The sequence below is a fragment of the Podarcis vaucheri genome, assembly GCF_965113315.1.
Source record: "Podarcis vaucheri genome assembly, chromosome: 3".
Classification (NCBI taxonomy): domain Eukaryota; kingdom Metazoa; phylum Chordata; class Lepidosauria; order Squamata; family Lacertidae; genus Podarcis; species Podarcis vaucheri.
Window position 1 is genome coordinate 337942 of NC_138761.1, and position 22306 is coordinate 360247.

At 57.2% G+C, this 22306-nt stretch overlaps 1 protein-coding gene across 3 annotated transcripts; it reads left to right on the forward strand.

The window, feature by feature from the left end:
* Positions 1-145: 145 nt before the first annotated feature.
* NRBP1 (nuclear receptor binding protein 1) lies at positions 146-21584 on the forward strand. Of its 3 annotated transcripts, none has more exons than XM_082217630.1 (19): positions 146-309; positions 631-914; positions 7391-7513; positions 7778-7879; positions 7961-8050; positions 8300-8340; positions 8678-8772; positions 12594-12617; positions 16643-16726; positions 17688-17746; positions 18084-18182; positions 18278-18410; positions 19573-19675; positions 19841-19891; positions 20027-20162; positions 20245-20298; positions 20395-20458; positions 20562-20617; positions 20712-21584. In XM_082217630.1, the coding sequence occupies exons 2-19, from the start codon at positions 654-656 to the stop codon at positions 20808-20810; spliced, it is 1674 nt and encodes a 557-aa protein (XP_082073756.1). In that variant the 5' UTR covers positions 146-309; positions 631-653; the 3' UTR covers positions 20811-21584. The 3 variants fall into 3 exon arrangements, with proteins under 3 accessions (XP_082073756.1, XP_082073755.1, XP_082073757.1); XM_082217629.1 differs by lacking the exon at positions 12594-12617 and adding an exon at positions 13378-13491; XM_082217631.1 differs by lacking the exon at positions 12594-12617 and having other exon boundaries at positions 197-309.
* The last annotated feature ends 722 nt before the right edge of the window (positions 21585-22306 follow it).

Consider the following 22306-nt stretch of genomic DNA (forward strand, 5'->3'; position numbering starts at 1 on the left):
CGGAGAGTCCGCACTGCGCACGCGCGCCGCCGCCCGCCCGGCCGGCGAGCTCCCTGCCCCGCCCTCTCCTGCGGGCGCACGCGCACTCCGCTCCCCGTCAGCGTCGACGTCGCAGCCCGAGAGGCGCCGGGCGGAGCCAGTCCCGCGGCCAATCCGAAGGCGCTCCGCGGCTCGCCTCGCCCGCCCATTGGTCGGCGTCGGGTCCCGGCCCGCCTCGGCTGGCCTCGCTCCCTCCGCAGCGCGTGAGGCGGCGCGCGGCTCCCTCTGCTGCCCGTTGGCCCTCGCGAGCTGGAGCCCGGCCCGCGCCCGGTGAGTGGGCCCCGGGGGGAGGGGGGGAGGGAGGGGGGGTCAGGCCCGGGAGGGGGCGCCCCGGTCCCGCCCCGCCCCTTCCCGGGGGCCCAGGCCCCGCCCCCCCGCCCAGGCCCCGCCCCCCGCCCCTCCGGCGCCTCATTCCCGGCCCGCGCCCGGTGAGTGGGCCCCGGGGGGAGGGGGGGAGGGAGGGGGATCAGGCCCGGGAGGGGGCGCCCCAGTCCCGCCCCGCCCCTTCCCGGGGGCCCAGCAGGCCCCGCCCCCCCGTCCCTCCGGCGCCTCATCGCCCTCCCTCCCTCCCTCCCTCCCGCCCCGCTGCAGGTCGCCCCTCTCGGTTCCCGGCGATGTCCGAAGGCGAAGCCAAGCAGGCCGGACACAACAGCGGAGGAGGAGGCGGAGGCGGAGGAGGAGGAGGCGGCTCCGACCCGAAGGCCGAGGCGGCGGCGGCGGCGCCCGGGATGACCTCGCTGTCCCCTCCGCTGGCCTCGGCGGCCTCGGCGGCGGCGGCGCCGGAGGAGGAAGAGGAGGAGGAGGAGGAGAGCGAGGACGAGTCGGAGATCCTGGAGGAGTCGCCGTGCGGGAGGTGGCAGAAGCGCCGCGAGGAGGTGGGAGCGGAGCCCCGGGAGCCCCGGGAGCAGGAGGAGGAGGGAGAAGCGGCCCCGGGGCGGCCCTTGCCCTGTCCGGGAGCCAGCCCGGGAGGCGCAGCCGGCGGGCCACAGTCGGGCTCCCGGAAGCTTCAGGGGCGGGGATCTTGCCCAGCCCGGGAGCTGAGCTGGAGCCCCGCTCCTGGCCCACCAGCTGGGGCTTCTCCCCGGGCGCTGTCAGGGGTGTTTGAGCTGAGATGGGGGGGGGGGCTGGACTGGATGACCCTCAGGGTCCCTTCCCACTCCACCATTCTCTTCTTCTTTGCCCCTGGGCCTCCTTGCTTCCCAGGTTTTCAGTAGTTGTGGACTTGCAGGGGGGGGGGCAGAGCAGTTTCCTGCAAGGGAGGACTCTGCTCTGTGGTTCTCTAAGTCGGGCCTCTGTGTTTGTAGCACAAAGAAAGGATGGTATTATTATTGATTTATATACCATTTAATGCTTGGATGGCTCCTGAGTGATTTATGAAATTTACTGCTGAACATGGAGAGGATCTAGGTGTCTTAACTGATCATCATAAAAGGACCTGGAAGAAACCAGCAGCTCATCCAGTCCAGCACCTGCCCCCCCCCCCAAGGGCCAGCCAGATGCCCCAGTGGGAAGCCCACAAGCAGGACCTGAGGGGGGGGAGGTAGAACATAGTTGGTGGTGTTACGGAAATTACGGGGGGGGGAGTAGTGGAAAGAGCTGCATATGCTTAGGGGATAAAGAGATGATGGTGATCTTCTGTTAGGCAGAAGATGGGGCAGACACTTGCTCTGTTGCTCTGGAGGGCAGGACAAGAAGCAATGCATGGGAATTGCAGGAGGGAAACAGATTCTTATTTCAACATTAGTAGAAAAGTTCCCAAGTGGAGGAGCTGCTTGGCAGTGGAACAGAGGTGCCGTGGGGGGCGGGGGGGGGGCTGGAGGCATCTGGACCACCATCCATCAGGGATGCAGTGAGCAGGGAGTTGTGCAAGATGGCCTTCAGGGTCCATTCCAGCTCTGATAATATTGGTTGGTTTGTAAGAATATTTATAAACCACCAGTTCATAATCACATCATAGCAGTGTAGGATGAAATAATTAAAACACCATAAAAATTATAACTACCAAATCAATATTTTCAGCAAGTGACAAAATATTGGAATTTTATAAGAGTATTTTGCCAAAGGTTCCTTGCCTGCTTCACATTTGTGTTGCTTCTTGGGGAGGGCGTGTCAGGCTGTTTGCAGATGAAGGATCTCAAGAGATGAGTCTGTCTTCTATTTCAGCCTCTGTTCTCTATTGATGCATCATCCTTTATTTTATACCCAGTTCAGCATTCTCCTGCTTTCTTTCAAGGTGGCTGTGGGCTTTTCCCCCAGGTGGGATATAACGACAGTAGACATGGACAAGTGACATGACAAGTAAATCTTACATAAGATTATGAATGTAAGCGCATAAGGAAGCATTCAGTATTTGGTATTAGAAACTGAATGCCGATCTCAGTGTTATGTGCAGATTTAGATCAGAGTTGCTTATGAATAAAAGAGCTCAATAAAAATTAGCAGTTGCAGGTCTGGCCAGCTGAAACTCAAGCTAGAGCTTAAAATAAACAGAATTTCAAGGTCTGGGCCAATCCAAGTTTTCACCTGGCACCAAAGCGAGAATAAAGACTACCGCAGGCAATCCTTTCTGGGAAAAAGAATTCCGAGAGAAGTGGTGGCTCTGAGGCTCAACTTACTGGTCAGGCAGGTTTATGTAGGAAAGATTAGGGGCTGCAACTCCCCTGAGCACCAGCCAGCCAGGTTAAGGGACGGGGAGTTGCTCTGCAGGTATTGTGGAACTCTCACCTCCTGCCATCCGTCCCACAACACCTGGAAGGCCACAGGTTCCCCAGCCCTGCTGTAGGTGTCACGGTTCAAAACTGTTTAGAACATTTATAAGCTAAAAGTAACACCTTCAAATGTGCTCAGATTAGAACCAGGATTTGTACGCATGTAGCTCCTGGTGATATTCTCCATCCATCATCCCTTTTAACAATTCTGATGCTATATTCTGCAGTCCCTCAACTTCCTGAGCAGTGTTCTAAGACAGCCTTGTACACAGCTGTGGTCTAAACCACTGGGCCTCTTGGGCTTGCTGATCAGAAGGTTGGCAGTTTGGAATCCGTGCGACGGGGTGAGCTCCTGTCTCTTTGTCCCAGCTCCTGCCAACCTAGCGGTTCAAAGGCACACCACGCAAGTAAATAAATAGGTACGGCTGTAGTGGGAAGGTAAACGGCGTTTCGGTGTGCTCTGGTTTCCATCATGGTGTCCCATTGCACCAGAAGGAGTTTGGTCCTGCTGGCCACATGACCCGGAAAGCTGTCTGTGGACAAAGGCCAGTTCCCTCGGCCTGAAAGCAGAGATGAGTGCCTCACCCCATGGTTGCCTTTGGCTGGACTTAACCGTCCAGGGGTCCTTTATCTTTACCTTATACAGAGCTCTTTTCTCTCTTCCCCTGAAGCTGGGCACGGCCAGGTGGTGCTCAGTGTGTGTGCATTTAATTCCAGTCACCCACCCAGTACTTCTCTCTTCAAGGAACATGGCACTGTTGTCTTCAGGGACTTTATCCCATTTCCATAGGTTGCCTGTGTGAGCTGTCCTTTCCCTAACCAGAGCAATGCTGGAACTTACCGGAAACTCCTGTTTGGGTGATGGCTTTAGTAGGCATTGGTAGAAATGGCACCAGCTGCATCTGGAAGCTTTGGGAGCCCTGACTTGTGGGTGCAAAGGTGCTTTGCCGTTTCAGGTTGTGGTGCCACACTCGGCTTCCATGCCCTTTCAGGAATTGAAAGGCTTGACAGCTACGGCTGCCTCCTGCTTCCTTGGCTCATGTTCCAGGAGAGGGTCCTCTCCCCAGGCCCCTGGGTGCCAGAAGATGTTCCTTGCTTGGAAGGGACTTGTTGCTCACCCAGAGGCTGAATCGTCCTTTGGAAGATGGGGGGGGGCTTGGGAGGAGGCTGAGCAGCGCACAGTTCACCTTTTTGTGCCCCGAGAGTGGCAGGATGGTGACTAGTTTGACCAGCCAAGGCTGACTGACTGCTGGTCTTGAGGGGCAGCTGACATGCCCGCTTTGCACAGGGCATTCCCGGGGCTATCCTGGCTGTCTTGTGGTCTGGAGCCTTTGATGGAAAAGCCTCCCCTCCCAGGGAGCAGCTCAAAATGGCCAGGCCTTTTACACTAAAATGTGATCAGAATCTCCAGAAAGACTGGTCATCGCTAGCCTGGCCTGACTCCTCTTTGGCCTCTGTCAGAGTTGGTCCCGAAGCTGGAAGTGAAGAGCAGAGCGAGGAGTTTGAGGGTCTGAGACCAACACAGGAGGCCTTGTTTGGCTTCCAAGGGGCCGTGCCTCTGGGTGGGGGAAGTGTGTGTGTCCGGAGAAGAGGGAGAACAAGGTGGGAAGGAATTGGGCCAGACCCCTCTGGAAGCCTTGTCTGATGATCCTTTTTGGGGTGCAAAGCGGCCTGGGAGCTTCCTTGGCCATGGGCTTGGGTTGCCCTCCTCCCCTTCCTTTCCCCAAATAGATCTGCCTGCCAGCAGCCCTGAGTCTGGGGGCCTTTTTTCCTTGGCTGCAGTTTGGCCCTCCCTCTTCTTGCAGCTGTTCTCATTCATTGTTCCTTTGCCCCTCCCTCCTTGGCTGGGCTGGGGGGGGGGCGTGTTGCTAGACATCTCTGGGCAGATGGCGAGGAGCCTGCCTACCAGCCCTTTCCTATTCCGAGTCAACTCACTTTGGCTGACTCACTGCGGCTTGACCTGGTGAGGACTGGAGGAAGTGGCTGTGCCCCAGAAGAGGGTTGGGCCCTGGGGAGGAATGTGGCCCTGATGCAAGGCAGGCTGCTGCGTCATTTCTGTTGCAAGCTGGGGCAGGGAGGAAGCCTGGCTGGCTGGCTGGGCAGGGGCAAGGGAAGCAGGCCTGAAAAAGAGGCAGCGTGGGCCCCAGAGGCAGGGGGTGCTCTGGCCTCCTGAATAGAAGGACCAGGGGAAAGAGTCCTGCCCTCTTCTGCAGCATCAGGAAGGAGGTGTCTCTCCTGCCTCTGCGTCACTCTGGTGATGGATGGGGAAAGCCCACCCAGGGAACCTGTCTCTGTGCAAGGCTCCAGGCTGTGGAGGCAGCAAGAGGGCCTGGTGCCTTCCTGCATACTGGCTACAGAAGGAGGCGTCTTAGGCAAGCCATCAGCCAGGCCAGCTTGTTCCAGGTGTGGGTCCAGCCAAGCCTTGGGGTGCCCCCACCCCCCTGGCAGCCAGAGGCAGCTCTTGCCTTCTGCAGAGGAGGAGGAATCCTGGCCCATTCTTGCTCCCTTGCCTCTCCCCTGCTTGGGGAGGGGACCAGCCTGGTGGCCTGAGGCCTCTTGCTCTTGGCATTGCTGCTGTTGCTGGTTTCTCCCACGCCACAGGGCCAGGGGAGACGGCAGGGGGCAGGCCCACCAGGGGGAAGCCCCCCTTTCAAGGGATCCATGGGCATGGTAGACCTTTCAGCCAAACATCTGTCCTAGCATAGCTGGGGGAAATTCTTGCAGTGTGAATTGTTCAGGCCAGAAGAACAAGAGGAATGACTTCCACAAAGCCTGGCCTTCCAGTCTTCTTGATTTGTTTCTCTTCAAATGTGTAGATCTACCTTTTTTGGCTGGGGGGCCATATTGGCCCAACCCTCTGGGGGAACAAGTGCCCACAAACTTTTTGTTATCATAGGATCGTAACTTGGTAGTTTCTTGTTTTGTTTTTAAGTGTTGCAGGGAGACAAAACCTCTGGCATCATGCCATCACAACCGGGGGGGGGACCCCATGGGAGGGGGGGTTGTTATCAGAATTATGGTTAATTGAGGCGTGGCAGGCTTTGTGGCCCCCAAGGATCTGCATTGGGCTCAGTACTGTTTAAAATTATTCTGAATTTTCCAGGTTTTTGCCATTATTTTATCATCAGCATCGGCATCAATTCAACTTACATCCCATTCTTTCTCTCAGAGGTGCCCAGGGTGGCAAACACATCAATAGCAATATCATTTAATTTTATTTTATTTAAAACAATGAAAAGCATCCCCCCCAACAGGGATTTCAGGAAGAGCATTTCAGCCATCAAATGCTTGGGGAAGCAGGAATGTTTTTAATTTCCTCCAGAGAGTCAGTGATGAGGGAGGCAGTCTCCATAAATGACCCATAATTGCTCATGGTGGTGAAATTCCAAGCATGTTGTGAAGAGAACCAAACGTCTTTTCCTGTACCCTGGTGTCAGAACATGTCAGGGAAGCTTTTACTGTTTGATGTTTTCTTGTGTTTTTAATATTCTCTTGAGAGCCGGCCAGAGTGGCTGGGGAAACCCAGCCAGATAAGTGGCATATAAATAATGAAATGAAATGAAATAAAGTAATAAAAATAAAACAAAAGGACAACCCCCCTCCTATGGGAACCCTGCAAGCACAAGACCCATCTCTTCTGTCAGAAAGCTCTTCCTGGTGTTGAGTTGGCATCTCCTTTCTTGAAACTTGGCTCCACTGGTTCAAGTCCTTCCCTCCAGAGCAGGAGAAAGCAAGCTCCTTCCCTCTTCCATGGGACAGCCCTTCAGAATATGGCTTGAATATGGCTTTTGTATCTCCTCTCAGTCTCCTCTTTTCCAAGGTAAACATACCCAGTTCCCTCCACCATTCCTCATAAGGCTTGGTTTCCTGACCCTTGATTATCTTGGTTTGGATATTTAGTCAACCATGGTTTTCGTAGAATCATAGAACTGTAGCGTTGGAAGGGACCCCAAGGGTCATCTAGTCCAACCCCTTGCAACGCAGGAATCCCCTTTAGCATTATGCCATTCACTTTCTTATTTTCCAGGGTCCTTACTCCTTTCTATTCTGCTTTGGGCAAGATTTCTGTTCTCTGAATGAAGGCACCCTCTGTCATTAAATCTCTCTGCTGGACTGGTGGGGGTGCATTTCCTAATCAGTGGTCTACATTCTGGCTGAGCTGTCATCATGGTGTTAAATAGCCACTGAGCACCTTGGGGAAACTTCATCGTCTCAGTTCTTAACTGATCCCCACATTTTTAGGTTTCCCCCTTTCAAACTGTCTTGTGCTGACTTGGCAACCTTCTAGTCATGTCTTGAAATTGATAAATGTCAATGAGATTGAGATCTTGCCCCAGATCCTGGGCATCACTCAGGATAAAGCCCAGGCAACCACCCCCCTCCAGTTGGTTCCAGGACTGACTTTCTCAGCCACCATCATTTAGGGTACGAGAGCTTTTTGACTCTTTGTGACATGAATCTCTGCTGTGATTTTCAGAGCAGCAAGACTGACTTGTCAGGAAGAGGTCTTGGAGCAAATCTTTCTGGGCTGCTCCTGTCCTCAGGAGTTTCCTGACTCAGGCGTGGGGGTCTCCGCAGGCACTAGCTCCTCGTCTCCACAGCTCCCTGAATCACTGCTTTTATTTTTGCCCCTCTCCATGCAGGTGAATCAGCGCAATGTTCCTGGGATTGACAGTGCTTACCTGGCAATGGACACAGAAGAAGGGGTGGAAGTGGTTTGGAATGAGGTCCAGTTCTCGGAGCGCAAGAATTTTAAGCTTCAGGAGGTTGGTGAGCCTGGGATGGGAAGGATGGGGAGTAGGTGGGCATCGTGCTCAGGACGCCTGGGAGGTAGTGGCATAAATCCCAGCAGTGCAGAACCCTGTGGGGAGACTGGCTAGCCTCCTGGGGGGAGGGGCTGGCTGCTGCCTGGCCAGCCCTTGGGGGTTCTCTCCCAGCACTGCACCCGTCTCTCCACGGCTGTGAGGCTGGGCTAAGCAATGGGCTCTCCTCTTGCTGGGGTCTGGCATTCCTCTGCTTTGTCCCTCCAGGAGAAGGTCAAAGCTGTCTTTGACAACCTGATCCAGCTAGAACACCTGAACATTGTGAAGTTCCACAAGTACTGGGCAGATGTGAAGGAGAACAAGGCCAGGGTAAGTGGGGTGCCCCCCCACGTCTTCCTGATGGGCTTGTGGAGAAGCAGCAGCAGTTGGTGACTTCCTTCTCCTTCCCAGGTGATCTTCATCACTGAGTACATGTCCTCTGGCAGCCTGAAGCAGTTTCTGAAGAAGACGAAGAAGAACCACAAAACCATGAATGAAAAGGTGACCCTCACTTCTTTCTCCTCCCTCCTCCCTCTGCTCCTGGGTCCCAGGCCTCCTGCTGGGGCCGTCCTGCCTTTGAGCACAGAGAAGCAGAAGGACAGGAGGCTGGGGAGGAACCAGGAAGTGTCTGGCCTGTTCCTTCTGAGCGGCATGGAGGGAAGCAAGGAAATAAGGAAAGTATTTGCCTGTTGCAGACAAGCTGCCTGTTGTGGGTGTTGCTCAGAGCCTCTTCCTTTTCTCTGTCTTTAGGCCTGGAAGCGCTGGTGCACCCAGATCCTGTCTGCTCTCAGGTACATGCTTTGAATCCCTCAAAGGCTTTGGGAGCCTGGCTGCGCATGCCCCCTTTGGTTCTTCCGAGGCCAGGGTGGAGAGCGGTTGCTTCCGGCTCCCTCTGGCAGTTGTGGCAGGACTTGGCTTGCCGCTTTGCCAGCCTGCCTGCCTGCCTGCCTCCCCTCCTTCTCAAGCTGATGAGGGTAGGAGAGTGGTGGCTGGTGCTCTCTTGGGGAGTCCCTGGCAGCCTCAGGCACAAGGTCTTGGTTTTGCCCCTGTGGAAGTGGCCTTTTGTTGGGGGTGGTGGGTTCTGGTGCCAGCCTCTTGGGCCCACCATTCCTTGTGTTGCCGTTCCAGTTACCTTCACTCCTGCGATCCCCCCATCATTCACGGAAACCTGACTTGTGACACCATCTTCATCCAGCACAATGGGCTGATCAAGATCGGGTCAGGTAAGCCTCTCCTTCAGAGCCACAAGCCAGTGATCTCAAGAGTCACTGGAAAGGGAAGGAGCTCCCCAGAAGGCCCAGGGGCTGGGTGGGCTCCTGCTGCCCTGCTCACCTGGGATTCTGAGCCTCAGCTGGTGCCTCTCTCTGTAGCCTTCATTGCTGACTTCTGGAAACCTCCTGGAGAACTCTGCCACCTGGATACGTGTGGCCCTGAGCAGCTAGTGCTGCTGCTGCTGCCGCCGCCGCCGCTTCCCAGCCCCCAGCTTCCTCCCACCCCACGCTCTGTGCCTGGACAGGCTGCCCAGACCATGGCTGCCTGCGTCCCTCCAGGGCACGGGGCAGGAAACTGCTTCCAGGTGGCCTTTGGTCCCTCCTTCCTCTTCCTTCTTGCTGCTTCCCTGCCAGCCGGCGCTTGAGAAGCAGGCAGCCGGGGCTTTGAGGAAATGGAAGGGCAGCTGGAGTGCTTTGCCGAGCTGTCTTTTGGGCATCCCCAGCCCCCGAGAGCTCTGAGGAGGAAATGGGAGAGCTCCCCTTGGGCTTTTTCTGGGGCTCTCCCACTTCTGGGAAATCTCTGGATTCTCTTGAGAGCTCCTGGGACAGACTAGCCAGAACCCTCTTGTTGCCAAGGGCAGTTAGGTTGGCTTTCCTGGCAGAAGACAAGGGCTGGGACTGCAATTTCCTGGGCACTAGGAGAGACCTGTGGCAGTTAAATGGGTAGGAAACCCATCACAGTGTAGAGCTGCCAAGGGATGCAAGTGTTGGGGTGTGTGTGTGTGTGTGTGTGTGTGTGTGTGTGGTGCATGGCAATGGACTGCTGGCCTCTGTGGTTTCAAGTCCTAAAACTCCTTTGAGAACAAAGCCCTTCAAAGGTGCCTGCAGTCCAGGGGCAGCCAAAATGTCACCCGGCTGAGTGCAGAGGCCTTGTCTGGTAAACTGCCTCTGAGGGTGGAGATTCTCTTCTGGACTTTGAAGGGCCTGTCCCACCACCACCCTGTGACTTTGCCTTTTCCTGACCCCCCCCCCCCGAAAAAAGGAGTTCAGGGTGGTTGGGGTTTTTCCCAATGGAGTTTTGCATCGCCCTTTTCTGTAAACAGCCCTGGGGATTTTTGTTGAAGAGCAGCATAGACCTTTCTAAAATGACCAAAGGTGGCCTCCCTGGTTTCCCCTTTCCTCCTCACAACAGCCCTGTGAGGGTTCCGCCTGGACTCATGTCCCTGCCCTTGTCACAGTGAGTTCCATATGTTGCGAGGCAGGGAAGGTGCCAGAGACCTGCCCCCAGTGATGCTTTTGCCAAGGCTGAGGAAGACCAGCCCTCCTGGTGGAACAAAGACTCTTCTGACGCAAACTGCAAGATTGACTGGCCTGCTTGCTCTGTGCTTGGGATGCCTTTGGCTGAGTGGTGGGCAGAGAGTTTTGTGGGGGTGCCAAGGGGTGCCCAGTCTTCCCTGCTGCTGCTGCTGCGCCTGCAGGGCCATCGCTTGGAGCCACTCGTCTCAGGATTCTGCCCCAGCATAGAACAGACTTCAGAACCTGCTGGAGTCTTGGCCAAATTTTGAGCAGAGGTTCTCTCCCCCCCCCCTTTCAAGAAAATAATGTGTGTTCAAGTTTTCAAGAATTGCAAAGACCACCACAGGGCAGAGAGCTCACAATAGCACCACCCTCTTTTTTGCTTTGTACAAGTTTGGGTCTACGATATTTCATCCAGACAAGACCAGCCATAAGGAGCTATGGGCCAGTGACGACATCTGGCCATCTCTAGTGGAAGAAACCCTCACTGCTTCCAAGAGAAGAGCCTTTCCTGGCATGCTATGTGGGTGAGAGAGAGCATGGATGAGGCCCCTGAGGTGCTGGGACAGGGAACTCACTCAGGCTAGAAGAGCCACGCTTGGGATTGGGGAACTCCAGGGCGGTGGCGGCTGGCAACCTTGCACAATGCTCAGAATCCCCCCCGGGCACAAGAGAGGGGTCTCTGCAGTTGGGCCAAGATGCTGCCACCTGCCCTGTGGCTCCGGATCATGGCAGAGCTTCCAGCCTGCCTCCACACGGGGACCAACGCCGCTTCGGCTTGACATCTCCGGTGGAGCTTATCTCACTGGGGTTCCTGAAGCAGCTGAGTCCAGGGGGTGAAGCACCTGCTCTGTCAAACTCTCTTGCTCTCCGGGACATGGCAAGGGGCAGCAAGTGCTGTGATTTAGGAAAGCTCCACGGCACCATTTGCGCCCGCCAGCAGCGCCTTTGGGTGGAGCCCTGCTCTGCCGCTGTCTGTCGGGATCAAGTGCCCTTGGCTCTCCCCTCCGAGGCCCATTGGAGAAGAGGGAAGAGAAGGAAGCGCGGCTGTGGTGTGACTGGCATCTGTTGTGTGGATCTGGCCCTGCAGCAAACTCGGAGGCCTCCGCCTGCCCCAGCCTCAACTGGTCCTGCTTCAGTCCCCACGGAACGGGGTGGCTCCTTTGGGTCCCACCTGGGCATTGGCACGCTGGGCTGGGCACAGATGGCAGAGGGAGAGGCTCCCCCACCTGCCCCTCGCCACCTTTGGCTTCCGGCTGCCACTTCCCCACAACCTCTTGATGAGCCATTTTTGTACTTAGTGGGGAATTGAACGGGTGGTTGTCTTGCGGGTTTGGTCAGCTGAAGCTGGGGAGGAAATCAGGAGGGGGGCCAGTACTTTGTCCCGCCATTTTCCCTTCCCTTGGGCTGGGAAGAGCTTCAGGGCCTGCAGCGCTGCTTGGGAGGCTCTGCCCGGCTTTGCCACCTCCTCCCCTAAGTCTGGGAGCAAGTGGGTGCAGGCTGGGTTGTGGTCGTGGTCCCAGCACCTGAACCCTGACCTTCGGATCCCCCCTCTGTCCTCCGCATGCACCTTCTTCAGAGACATTTCTCCCTCCCTTCAGGCCTCCCCCCAAAATCTGTTAAGATTCCCACCCCACCCCACCCCCAAGCCAAAAAAATCTTTGGGAAAACCCAGAGCCCTTTTCTGCCTCTTTCCCTGCCTGTTTTCTCTTCCCTCCATCTCCACTCCCAGCCCCACTGATAATTCAGGGGTGGTGGGGAGCTTCTTGCAGCCCCGGGGGCTGGCAGTTTTGTCCAGGAGGTTCCCACTGCTCAGCCCCACCTGAGGCTGCCTGTGAGGTGTGCAGAGGAGGCCCTGAAGCGGGGGGGGGGGAGGTCAGGGGGGCTAGTGAAAAGAGGGGAGGCTGCTGGACTCCTGGACTGGAGAGGCCTCTGGGCTTGGCTTGGCTGGGGGTCGCCAGGCACTCTGTGGAAGAGGGGCTGCCTTGGGGAGAGGACTTCAGGCCTCTGTTCCCCCATGACCCACTGGGAATCGGGGGGGGGGGCTTGGAGCTGACCTGGGGGCAAGGGAGATAGGAAGGCAGCAAGGATCCTGCACTACTAGATCGCGTGCCCTGGGGAGGGACTTCAAGAGAAGCCCCCTCCCCTTCCCCACCCGTGCCTGGGCCCCTTCCCCACCCCACTCCCTTGGCAGGGAGTCTCTGGTCTGCTCCTGGGCCCAGAAGCAGCTCCTGGCCGTGCCAGCCTGGTCAGCGCCTTTTCCGGATGCCCTGCTGGGGTGGCCAACGGGCAGCTTCTTGGGGGCTGAGCTCTGTCCTGGCAGGAGCAGGGAAGGGCCTTGTCCCAGGAGCCCCCCACCCCACCCCCCATCGCCTTCCGCTGTGGCTGGGTAGGCAAGGACCGCCTCTCCCTGCCCGGTTGTGGCGGCCGTGGGTGCTGTGACTGCTGAGGTGAAGGGCTGACCCCTCGGCGCCCGCCATGTCTGGTTTCACTTCCTGCTTTTATGGGCTGCCTCTTTCTCTCTCTCTCGCCAACAGTCTTTCATAGGATTTTTGCTAATGGTGAGCAAATCTCTCTGCTCTGTGATGTGACTGTGACCTTTGGAGCATCTATCTATAGAGATATAGATACGAGAGCATCACTTTGTGTATTGGCATATATGGCGCTCGTTTTCCTCCCGGCGAAGGCTGGCACCTGGGCTCTATGTAGCTCCACCCCAGTCCTGCCACCTGTTGGGGCTCCTCGTGGGGGTGGGGTGGGGGGGCTGCCTTTCTGCTGCATGGCTGCCTCCTGCATGTGTCCTGGGCTGCTTGTGCCTGTGGAGAAGCTGCTGCTGCCCTTGCAGCCTCCTCCTCCTCCTGCGCTCGTGGCCCTGAGGGGGGGGGGGTCCTGCTTGCTGTTTGCTTGTGGCTTTGCTGCCTCCTCCTCCAGCTCCCTGCGGCCGGCTGCTTGGCAATGGGTCGGAGGCGTGTGGCGGAGCCTGACTCTTGGGAGCTGTATGCCTGGTGTCGCCTGCGCAGGGGCCCGGAGGTGCTTGGGAGACCCTGGCGGAGCCTTGGAAGTGCTCAGGCCCTGCAGCTGCTCTGCTGCCGCCCCCTTTGGGGAGCTGCCTGCCTTAGTGGTAGGGAGGTCTGCCTTGGGAAAGGCCTTCTCTTGCTTCCACTGCCAGCAAGGAGAAGACACAGGGCTGGCGGAGAAGGCCAATGCCTGGTGCAAGACGAGCTGTGCCCTGCAGGCGGTGAGACGGGGGCCCTGGGGTGTCCTCCCCCCCCCCCCCCCCGGGCATGACCAAGGACTGAAAGAGCCCTTCGCTTTGGGCAGGCAAGAAATCCTTGGGGACCTTGGTCCAGGCGAGCTCAGTGGAGCGGAGCAGGTGGAAGCTGGACGGGAGCAGGGCCGAGAGGAGAGGTGGCGCTCGTGGCGCAGAGGCGGCAGGTAACGCGAGGAGGAGGAGGAGGGCGGCCAGGGCGCTGGCGCTGCTTGGGCTGCATGCAGGTGGCATGTCTTCTGTGGAAGGGAGCCTGGGCCAGGAGCAGAGCTCAGCTTTTCTCAGGGCCCCCGTCTCTGGGGTGGGTGAGTTTGGGTCGTGTGCTCAGTGAGTCTCAGGCGTGGCTGTGTCTCTTGGCGAGGTTTTCATGGGCTGGGAATGAAATTCCAGGGTCTGTCAAACGCCTTGCCCTGCCCAGAGGCAGAAGGAAGTCTGCAAAACCAAGTCCGCTTGCTTCCTGAGAGTACCACTGGACAGTGCATTTGATTTGGACACTTGAAGCACTAAGTCTGGCAAAGACATGGCAGCTACATTGGAGGGACCTCTTTGGGGCTGGGGCCGCCTGCTATGCACCCCCCCCCCCGGTTCCTGGCGGGCCAGCCTTCCCCAGAAGACACTTTCCGGAGGAGCCAAGGTGGCGGTAGGGGGCTGGGTCTTCATCTGCCACACACACACACAGAGAGAGAACACTTTCAGGGAAGGGAGCCCAAGCTTATTTAACTGCTTTAAGAAAGTGAAATGCTTTGAGCTGGATCCCAAAGACGGTGGGCAGCAGGAAGATAGCTGCCAGCTGTGTTGGCAAAGGCTTGCCTGGGCAAAAGTGAGCCCTGCGCTCCAGGAAGTTGAAGGCCCTGCCGTTCTCCGCAAGAGGAAGGACAGAAGCTGCCCTCTTCCGAGTCGAGAGCCGCGTGGCCTTGTCTCTCTTGCCTGATGCCAGCAGCTCCGCCTTGCTTCGTTGGCCTGCCTGAGAGCCTCAACCGCAGGTGCTGCAACTTGAATGCCAGACTTTGTTCCTGAAAAGCATGTTCCCCAGCAGAAGGAAGCCTTTGAGCAAGTTTCCCATTTTTGGCATGAGGGATAAAAACACCTTTCTGTGACTAGAATACGCTTGCTGTGTACGGAAACTCTGCAGACAGATGGGATTAGCACATACAATTATATTTGGTGGCATATTTCTGAAATTAAAAATACAGGTACCTTACATTTATTCTGATCAGGACAAGTGTGCCTGAGCTGGTTGAGAGACTGGGGAGCATCCAAACCATGGGTAGGCAAACTAAGGCCCGGGGGCTGGATCCGGCCCAATCGCCTTCTAAATCCAGCCCGCAGACGGTCCAGGAATCAGCATATTTTTACATGAGTAGAATGTGTCCTTTTATTTAAAATGCATCTCTGGGTTATTTGTGGGGCATAGGAATTCATTCATTCCCCTCCTCCAAATATAGTCCGGCCCCCACAAGGTCTGAGGGACAGTGGACCAGCCCCCTGCTGAAAAAGTTTGCAGACCCCTGGTCCAAACCCTTGTGTACATGTCTGGCCCCCTGTGTAGAGGCTGAAATTAAAACTAACCAGGAAGTCCGAACCCCTTACAGACACCACAGTTCTAACACCTGGTGGAAACCCCAGGAGGAGAGGCCAGGATATCGTTCCATGGGTCAGGAGTGGAGTGGGAGATTTGGCTTTGGGGGTCCCTGGGGGGTCAGGGGAAGCAGCAGGACTGGGGAGTGCTTTTGTGGAGCTTTGGAGCAAAGTTTTAAGTAAAAGACAATTCTATATACAAAACCATCAGGTGGGAGGCTGGGGCAGTGGCTGAGAGGGGAAGGTCCATTCTGTCTGCTAGAGTGAAAAGCACCATTTTAAGCCCAAGTCAGTCTTGAAAATGGAAAGCAGAGAACATGAATCCCGCCTTCCTGGCAGTGACCCAAGCGCAAAGAAAACGTTGAAGGGTGCCAGTCAGGACGTGTTTGGCTTCAGTGTCTGGGAAATGACCTTTAAAACCACATCTGAACTGCGGGGTGTGGGTGGGTGGGTAAATTTGGGACTCTTCTAGCAGGCGCCTCTGGCCATTGAAACCACTAGGCTGGTAATTTGAGTTGCGTTGAGGGGGTCCTATGATGGTTTACTGCTTCCAGAAGGGAGTCTGCGGCACTTTTGGAGGACGGGAGAGCTTTGCAGAAAAGGTGGCAGCAGCTCATGGAGCTCCAGCTTGCCTGAACTGAGCATTCCTGTCATGGAGTCTTTCTCTGCCTTTCCAGGACAAAATTGAGCTTCCTTCTCATGTGCAGGCTACCAGGTCACAAGCTGGATTTTAGGGGTGCTTTGCTGCAGGCCATAGCTGGTGTAATCTTCCCTTCTAAGGCAGCAGCAGCAGTTGTGTTAGAAAGTGGCTGGTACTGCGTCTGGCTTGGGGTGCCGAGGAGGAGGGGGAGGAGGAGGCTTGGTGCAGCTTCTGCCCCAGCGTCCATCTCCTCCTGCTCATCGCTACTACCCTCAGGGTGCCCACCAAGTCCTGCCCTCTGTGTGGATCCCTGCTTTGGGGCCTGGGTCTGCGGCACCCCTGGCTCCAGGGCCACGGCCCCCTCCCCTTGGCATTTCTAAGGCGACTGGGCTGTTGGGGTCTTTGCTCTTGGGTGAATGGATGGGGCAGCAGTGGAGGGGAGGCAGCCCTCTTTGGTGGGGAGACAGAGGCTGGTGCAAACCTGATCAAGTGGGAATCCCCCTCTCCATTGCTGGGCTTTCAGGAAAAGGCCTGAAGCCGGCCAGTGTGTGTGTGTGTGTGTGTGAGAGAGAGAGAGAGAGAGAGAGAGAGAGAGAGAGAGAGAGGTGAGGACTGTCTTGTCTGTACCCTTCCCTGTCATTCAGGTGTCTGTGGGTGGGTCAGTGTGGGTGTCTGTGGAACACCAGCTGCTGCTGCTACTGCTCAGGACCCCCCCCTTACTCTGCAGCCCCTTGTGCCTGCCTTAGTGCTGGTCCAGCTGACGCTTCTCTGCAGGGGAGACCCAGGAGCCTTCTTCCTTCAGCAGTGCTGCCTTGCCCACCCCACTCCCCCCCCCCGGCTCCCCATGGGCTCATCTGCTTTCCCTGGTGGGGTGGCTTTGGCTGCTGGGGCTTGGAGCTCACCCAGGAAAGATGGAAGATCTGGAGGAGCGCGTGGGCCTGCCTCCCCCCTTTGCTTCTGAGCTGCGCCTGCCCTTGTCTTGCGCTGGGACTGGACTGGGGGGGGGGCAGCAGCTGTGCCTGAATGCCCTCTGCCCGCCAATTTGGGAGGGAGGAGGAGGCTCAGCCCCTGATTCCTTGCTGTTTCCCCCCCTCTTCCAGTGGCCCCAGACACCATCAACAACCACGTGAAGACGTGTCGCGAGGAGCAGAAGAACCTGCACTTCTTTGCCCCGGAGTATGGCGGTAAGAAAGGCGGCAGAGCAGCAGTTCATTGTTGGGGGGGGAGGGCTGAAGTGGCTCATCAGGCTTGGTGTAATTTTCCAAATTACACCAAGTTTCCATGTCTTGAGGCCCCCCCTCCATGTTTGGTGTCTGTTCAGAGTTTGCACACCAGCTGCACTGGGTGGCTTAGATACCAGTCCAAGGCTAAATGCCCAGAGCATGACTCACCCACCCTTCCTTTCTCTAAGGCAGTGCTTTTCAGCCATGTTATTGGACTACAAGTTCCATCATCCCTGACCACTGGTCCTGCTAACTAGGGACAATGGGAGTTGTAGTCCAACAACGGCTGGAGACCCACGGTTGAGAAATGCTGCTCTGAGGAACGTGTGTGGGCAGAGGCGGCTATAAAGCTGAGGTTGCATTCAGGAGCGTTGCCAGGAGTGTGAGCTCTTGCTCAGTGCGAGGTGTTGGTGGAGTAGCTGCAGGTTCCATGCTGTGTGGTTCAGCCCACAGTGGTTCAGGGTCAAGTGCGAGTGGATTTCTCTTGTATCTTCACAAGGTCTCCTTCTAAGACCAGAAGAATGGTATTCTAGTAGGTTAGCTCATGTACCAGCCTCTCTTAAAGGTTCATGTAGCTGAGGTGTTTATGCTTGTCTTGTGCCATGAGACAATAAGCACTTTAAACTGAACTGAGTGGGAAAGGAGGTTTCTTAACTGGGAACTCTGGGAAAGACTGGAAAACAGGAAAACTCTGATACTCTGCTAGAAGACTCTCCTGGATTCTGGAGCTGTGCATACTCTGCTCTTTGCCCTGGTCAAAGTGGGGCGTAGTATCAGCTACAAATGGTGGCTCCAAGTCTGAACAGGTTATGGGCCAATAACAACTGGTACCCCCCAACTTCCCAAGCCCGATGACTGAGTGGCTCTGAATGGCCATTGCCAGCCAGCCAGGGGGGTCCTGATTCCTGGTTTTGTGTTCCAGAAGTTGCACATGTGACGACCGCGGTGGACATCTACTCCTTTGGGATGTGTGCGCTGGAGGTGAGGCAAGGAGAGCTGTGAAGAGGGAGGGTTGGGGGCATAGCTGCTTCCCCCCCAACCTCGAATCCTTATGGGAAGGGGTGGCTTCTTTGGCATCTCGACAGGGTGAGGAGTGCACAGAGCATCTCCTTGTGTCTGGAGGGGGTGTCATTTGGTCTCTGAAACCTCCAGGAACAGAGGAGAGAGAGACCCATTTGGAAAGGAGAGAGCCAGTCCCCTTTCTCTCCCTCGTTGTGCGTGATGGCAGCTGGTGGAGCCCTTTGGTTCCTCCGGGATTGCAGCATGCCAACGGTGGGGCTCAGCCCCCCACTGAGCTGTGCTTCTGCTGTCCCTGCAGATGGCGGTGCTGGAGATCCAGGGCAATGGCGAATCCTCTTACGTGCCCCAGGAAGCGATCAACAATGCCATCCAGTTGCTGGAAGATCCCTTGCAGCGGGTGAGGCGCCCCTCCCCTCCTCCCTCCCTCCCTCCCTCCTGGGACGGGCACAAGTCTCGGCCTTCACGCCTTCTCCTTCCTTTCCCTCCTTCCAGGAGTTCATCCAAAAGTGCCTGGAGCTGCAGCCAAGCAAGCGACCCACGGCCCGCGAGCTCCTCTTCCACCAAGCCCTCTTTGAAGTGCCCTCTCTGAAGCTCCTGGCAGCCCACTGCATTGTGGGCCATCAGCGTGAGTGGAGACTGGGGGGGGGGGGTGCCCAGGGAAGTGGCTGGGGAGGCAGAGAGCAGAAGCAGCCAAGGGCACTGAGCAGAGCGGCCCTTGCTGGGTCTGGCCTGGAGCCTTTGGCCCTCCGTGCCTTCCCAGCTCCTGGCAAGCTCTTTGGGGCAGGCTGGAAGGCTGCTGGGGTCTGGGGCTTTCTCAGCCCCGAGGGCCCTTTGAGCTGCTCTGACAGGTGGCCCTGGGTGGGTCCCCTCCTTCCATGCAGCAGCCTGGCCCTCAGTTGGTGCTGTGATGCACATCTTGTGGTGCTGCATTCTGCTTGGGGAGCGGTGGGGGCCCCCACCCCCCACTCTGAAGGCAGGAAGTCCCTGGACCACTTTCTGGCAGAACCTGCAGTTTCAGAAAGGGGCTTGGGTTGCCACAGGGGAAATAGCTTCCCCTAGGATCCATTCGTCCCTCACCCCACTCTGGTTGCTTCTCTTCCTAGTGCTCCTCCTCCTCCTCATTTTCCCTAAGCTGAAAAGGCCCAATTATTTTCACATTCCGTTTTTAGAGAAGGTTCCCCGTATCTTGGTTGGCTTTTTCCACGCCCCTCTCCTGCCTCTATGGACAGGTGCTAGGATGTTGGCAATACAAAAATGCCTCGAACTTCAGTTGCTCTCATAACACACTAAGCATGGCATTTTTCTTCCTGCCATCACTCACTGAGCGTGTTTTCCGCTGCAGCCCAAAGGCCTCTCCCATTGGCCAGACCCTGTCAGTTCGGATCCCATGGGGCATCTGGGAAGTGTGGATGTTTCTGCCCAGAGGCCACTTGCTTCGCTCTGACTTCCACTGCACTTCTTTCAGCCAGTTTGGAGAGATCCTTTGGGGGCTCTTTGCAAACCACTTGGGCTTCCTTTGTGCTGAATAGTTTGGCCACTTTTGATGGCTCAGATCATTTCTAGTCCAAGTCATAGAATTGGCCCTTGGACAGCCCCTCTCCTGCCTTCCATCAACTGCGAGAAGCGTCTGCGCTTCCTGTCCTCTGTTAACCCACCACCCGCCCTTCATAGGAGGCCAGGAGTGTCCTTTGCCTTCCTTGCAGAATTGTAGGTGGGGAGGGGACCCTGAGGGTCATCTAGCCCAGCCCCCTGCAACGTTCCTGAAAGACTCCTTTGCCTCCTGACAGACATGATCCCAGAGAACGCCCTTGAAGAAATGACCAAGAACTTGGACATGAGTGCAGTGTTGGCTGAGATCAACCATGCCGACCGCGAGGGCGTCCGCATGATGTGAGGCTTCTCTGAGGGGCTGGGAATGTGGGGAGGGGGGGGCAAGCAGTGGGTGTCCCTCTGGCCCCTCCCCAAGGAGGCCAGGGAGGGGAGCAGACACCAGAGAATTTGCATTCGGCATTGAGGTCCCCCTTTATCTAACTCTGTGCTTTCCCCACCGCACAGCTTCTCCCAGTCCCCAGCCCTGGAGCTAGACAAGTTTCTGGAGGATGTGAGGTGAGAATTTTCTTCCACCACCTTCTTGTGTGCCAGCCTGGACCCTTGCCTCCTTCCCTTCTCTTCCACCAAGTGGAAGGCCTGCAACTTTGCTGTCCACCTGGGGAACAGAGCCTGACCCCTCTCCCCCTCTAGGAACGGCATCTACCCCCTCACGGCCTTCGGCCTGCCCCGCCCTCATCAGCCGCAGCAGGAGGTGGTGACGTCTCCCATTGCGCCCCCATCGGTCAAGACGCCCACGCCAGAGCCTGCAGAAGTGGAAACCCGCAAGGTGAGTTGCAGGTCCTGGAGCCTGGCCAGCAGGCACAGCCAGGGCCTCCCCCCCACTCACTGCCTCCCCTTGCCTCCCGCAGGTGGTCCTGATGCAATGCAACATCGAGTCAGTCGAGGAAGGGGTGAAGCACCATGTATGTACCAACCTGGGCTGGGGGGGGGGGTGTCTCTTCTGCCACGCTGCCCTACTTGAAGGGGCCAGGGACTGACTTTGGCTTCTCTCTGCCCAGTTGACGCTGCTGCTGAGGCTGGAAGACAAGCTGAACCGACACCTGAGCTGTGACCTGCTGCCCAGTAAGTTCTGCCCTCCCTCCCTCCCTCCCGGCTGGGCATTGCTGGGCAAGGGAAGCCCTCCTCCTCCTGACTTTTGCTGCCTCCTCTTCTCCCCCTCTCCCAGGTGACAATATCCAGGAGCTGGCGGCCGAACTGGTCCAGCTGGGATTCATCAGTGAGGTAGGATCCTGCCCACTGGCAGGCTGGGTGGGTGGGTGGGCTCAGCCCAGGAGTGGGGCTCTCACTGGCCTCTCCTTCCCTCTGCCCCTTGCAGGCTGATCAGAGCCGGCTGAGCTGTTTACTTGAAGAGGCCTTCAGCAAGTTCTTCTACTCGCGGAACGGAGCGCTGGCGGCCGTCACCGTCTCCTCCTAAGGGCTGCCCCCATGCCAGCAGTGCCCGGGCGCTGCCTCCGCAAAGGGCCCCCTCCCCCGCCAGGCCGCTGCTGCCACCGCTGCACACAACCAGCTTGGCTGTGCCTCCTGCATGTGCCGCAGCCGCCAGGAGCCCTGCAGACAATCGCTGCCACCATCGGGAGGGGGGCAGGAGGGAGGGGGCAAGGCGGGGAAGGGGGGCTGTGTGCCTTGTCAGTATTATTTCCCCCCCGGGGCCAGTGGCCTCCCTCTCCCCCGGCTCAACGCATGGAGTTTTGTTTTGTTTTGCTTGAATTGTACAGAGGTTTTTTTTTTGCACAGCACAGAGATGTCTGTCTTGTTATTTAAGGGGGTGGGAGGGAGGGAGGGGGGAAGAAGAGTAAGGTTGGCTCCTCCCCCTGCCCCTCCCCCTCTCTCACATGCTTTCCAGCCCCACAGTCACCCCCTTCTCTGGCAGCCTCACCCTCCTCTGGGCGGCCCTTGCTGGGCTGCCCTTCTTGCCCTGGGTTGTGCAGCAGAGGCACCTCCTCCTGAGCCCTGGAGAAAGTGGGTGGGCAGGTGGGCACAGTGCCATGAATGTCGCAGGTGCAAGAGGCAGCCAGCAGCTGGCCAGACACCGCCCCCCCCCCAAGAGCTGGGTTCCCCTCCCTCCCCCCCTCCCCAACAGGGCTGGGGCCGGTTGCTCAGCGACGGGCACCCATTCCCATCTCCAGAGCTGAGGCTGCTCCAAGTGTTTGTTTCTGTTCCTATTTTTAATAAACTGTTTTGTAAATAAGCCACAGTGTCCTCATTGTCTCTGGTCTTTGAGGAGGGGACCAGCCCCCAAGGGGAGTCAGCCTTCTTTCAAGGCCCCCTTTGAATACAGAGAGCTGCAGGGAGCAGCTTGCGCCTCAGGCCTCTTCAGACAAGTACTTGGGCTGGGCAAGGCTGGAGGAGCGGGGGGGGGGGGACCCCCAGCAGGCAGCGGAGGAGCCCTCCCTGGTGGACTCTTCTTCCCCTGCGGTTTTTAAATGGAGGTCAGATGGTCATCTGTCAGGGATTCTTCAGCTGAGATTCCCACATTGCAGGGGGCTGGATCTTCCATCTCTATGAGCCCTTCTGCACTGAGGGTCAAATTCTCTCCTCCCCTTGTAGCCCTGGCAGCAAGGGGGGAGGGCAGCAAGTGTGCTGCTGTGTGGAGAAGAGAAAACCCGCTCCTTGAGGCTGCATCTCAGGCAGACAGATGTTAGTCCTGTAGAGGAGGAGCTGCTGCTGCTGCTGGAGGAGTCCTGCATGTCTCTACTTTTTGAGCCCCCATTGGATGTTAAGGCCCCAAAGCCAGAGAGGAGGAGGCCTGGAAGCCTGGGCAGGCAGCTGGTGGGCTTCAGACATTTCCACTCGCCTTTTTGGCTGTTGCTGGCTAGAGAGCTTCTTCCACACTGACTGACACTGCCAGTGGCAAGGAGTTCCCTCGATAGGAGCCAGAAAAAGGTAATGCTGCATACATTTTTTAAAATT

What these genes read in the sequence shown, in the direction of transcription:
- NRBP1 (XM_082217629.1), top strand. Translation starts at nt 654, where the DNA reads ATGTCCGAAGGCGAAGCCAAGCAGGCCGGACACAACAGCGGAGGAGGA. An exon ending in TGAAGGAGAACAAGGCCAGG is followed by an intron (nt 7,880 to 7,960) that starts GTAAGTGGGGTG and finishes TCTCCTTCCCAG; the next exon opens with GTGATCTTCATCACTGAGTA. An exon ending in CGCGAGGGCGTCCGCATGAT is followed by an intron (nt 19,676 to 19,840) that starts GTGAGGCTTCTC and finishes CCCACCGCACAG; the next exon opens with CTTCTCCCAGTCCCCAGCCC.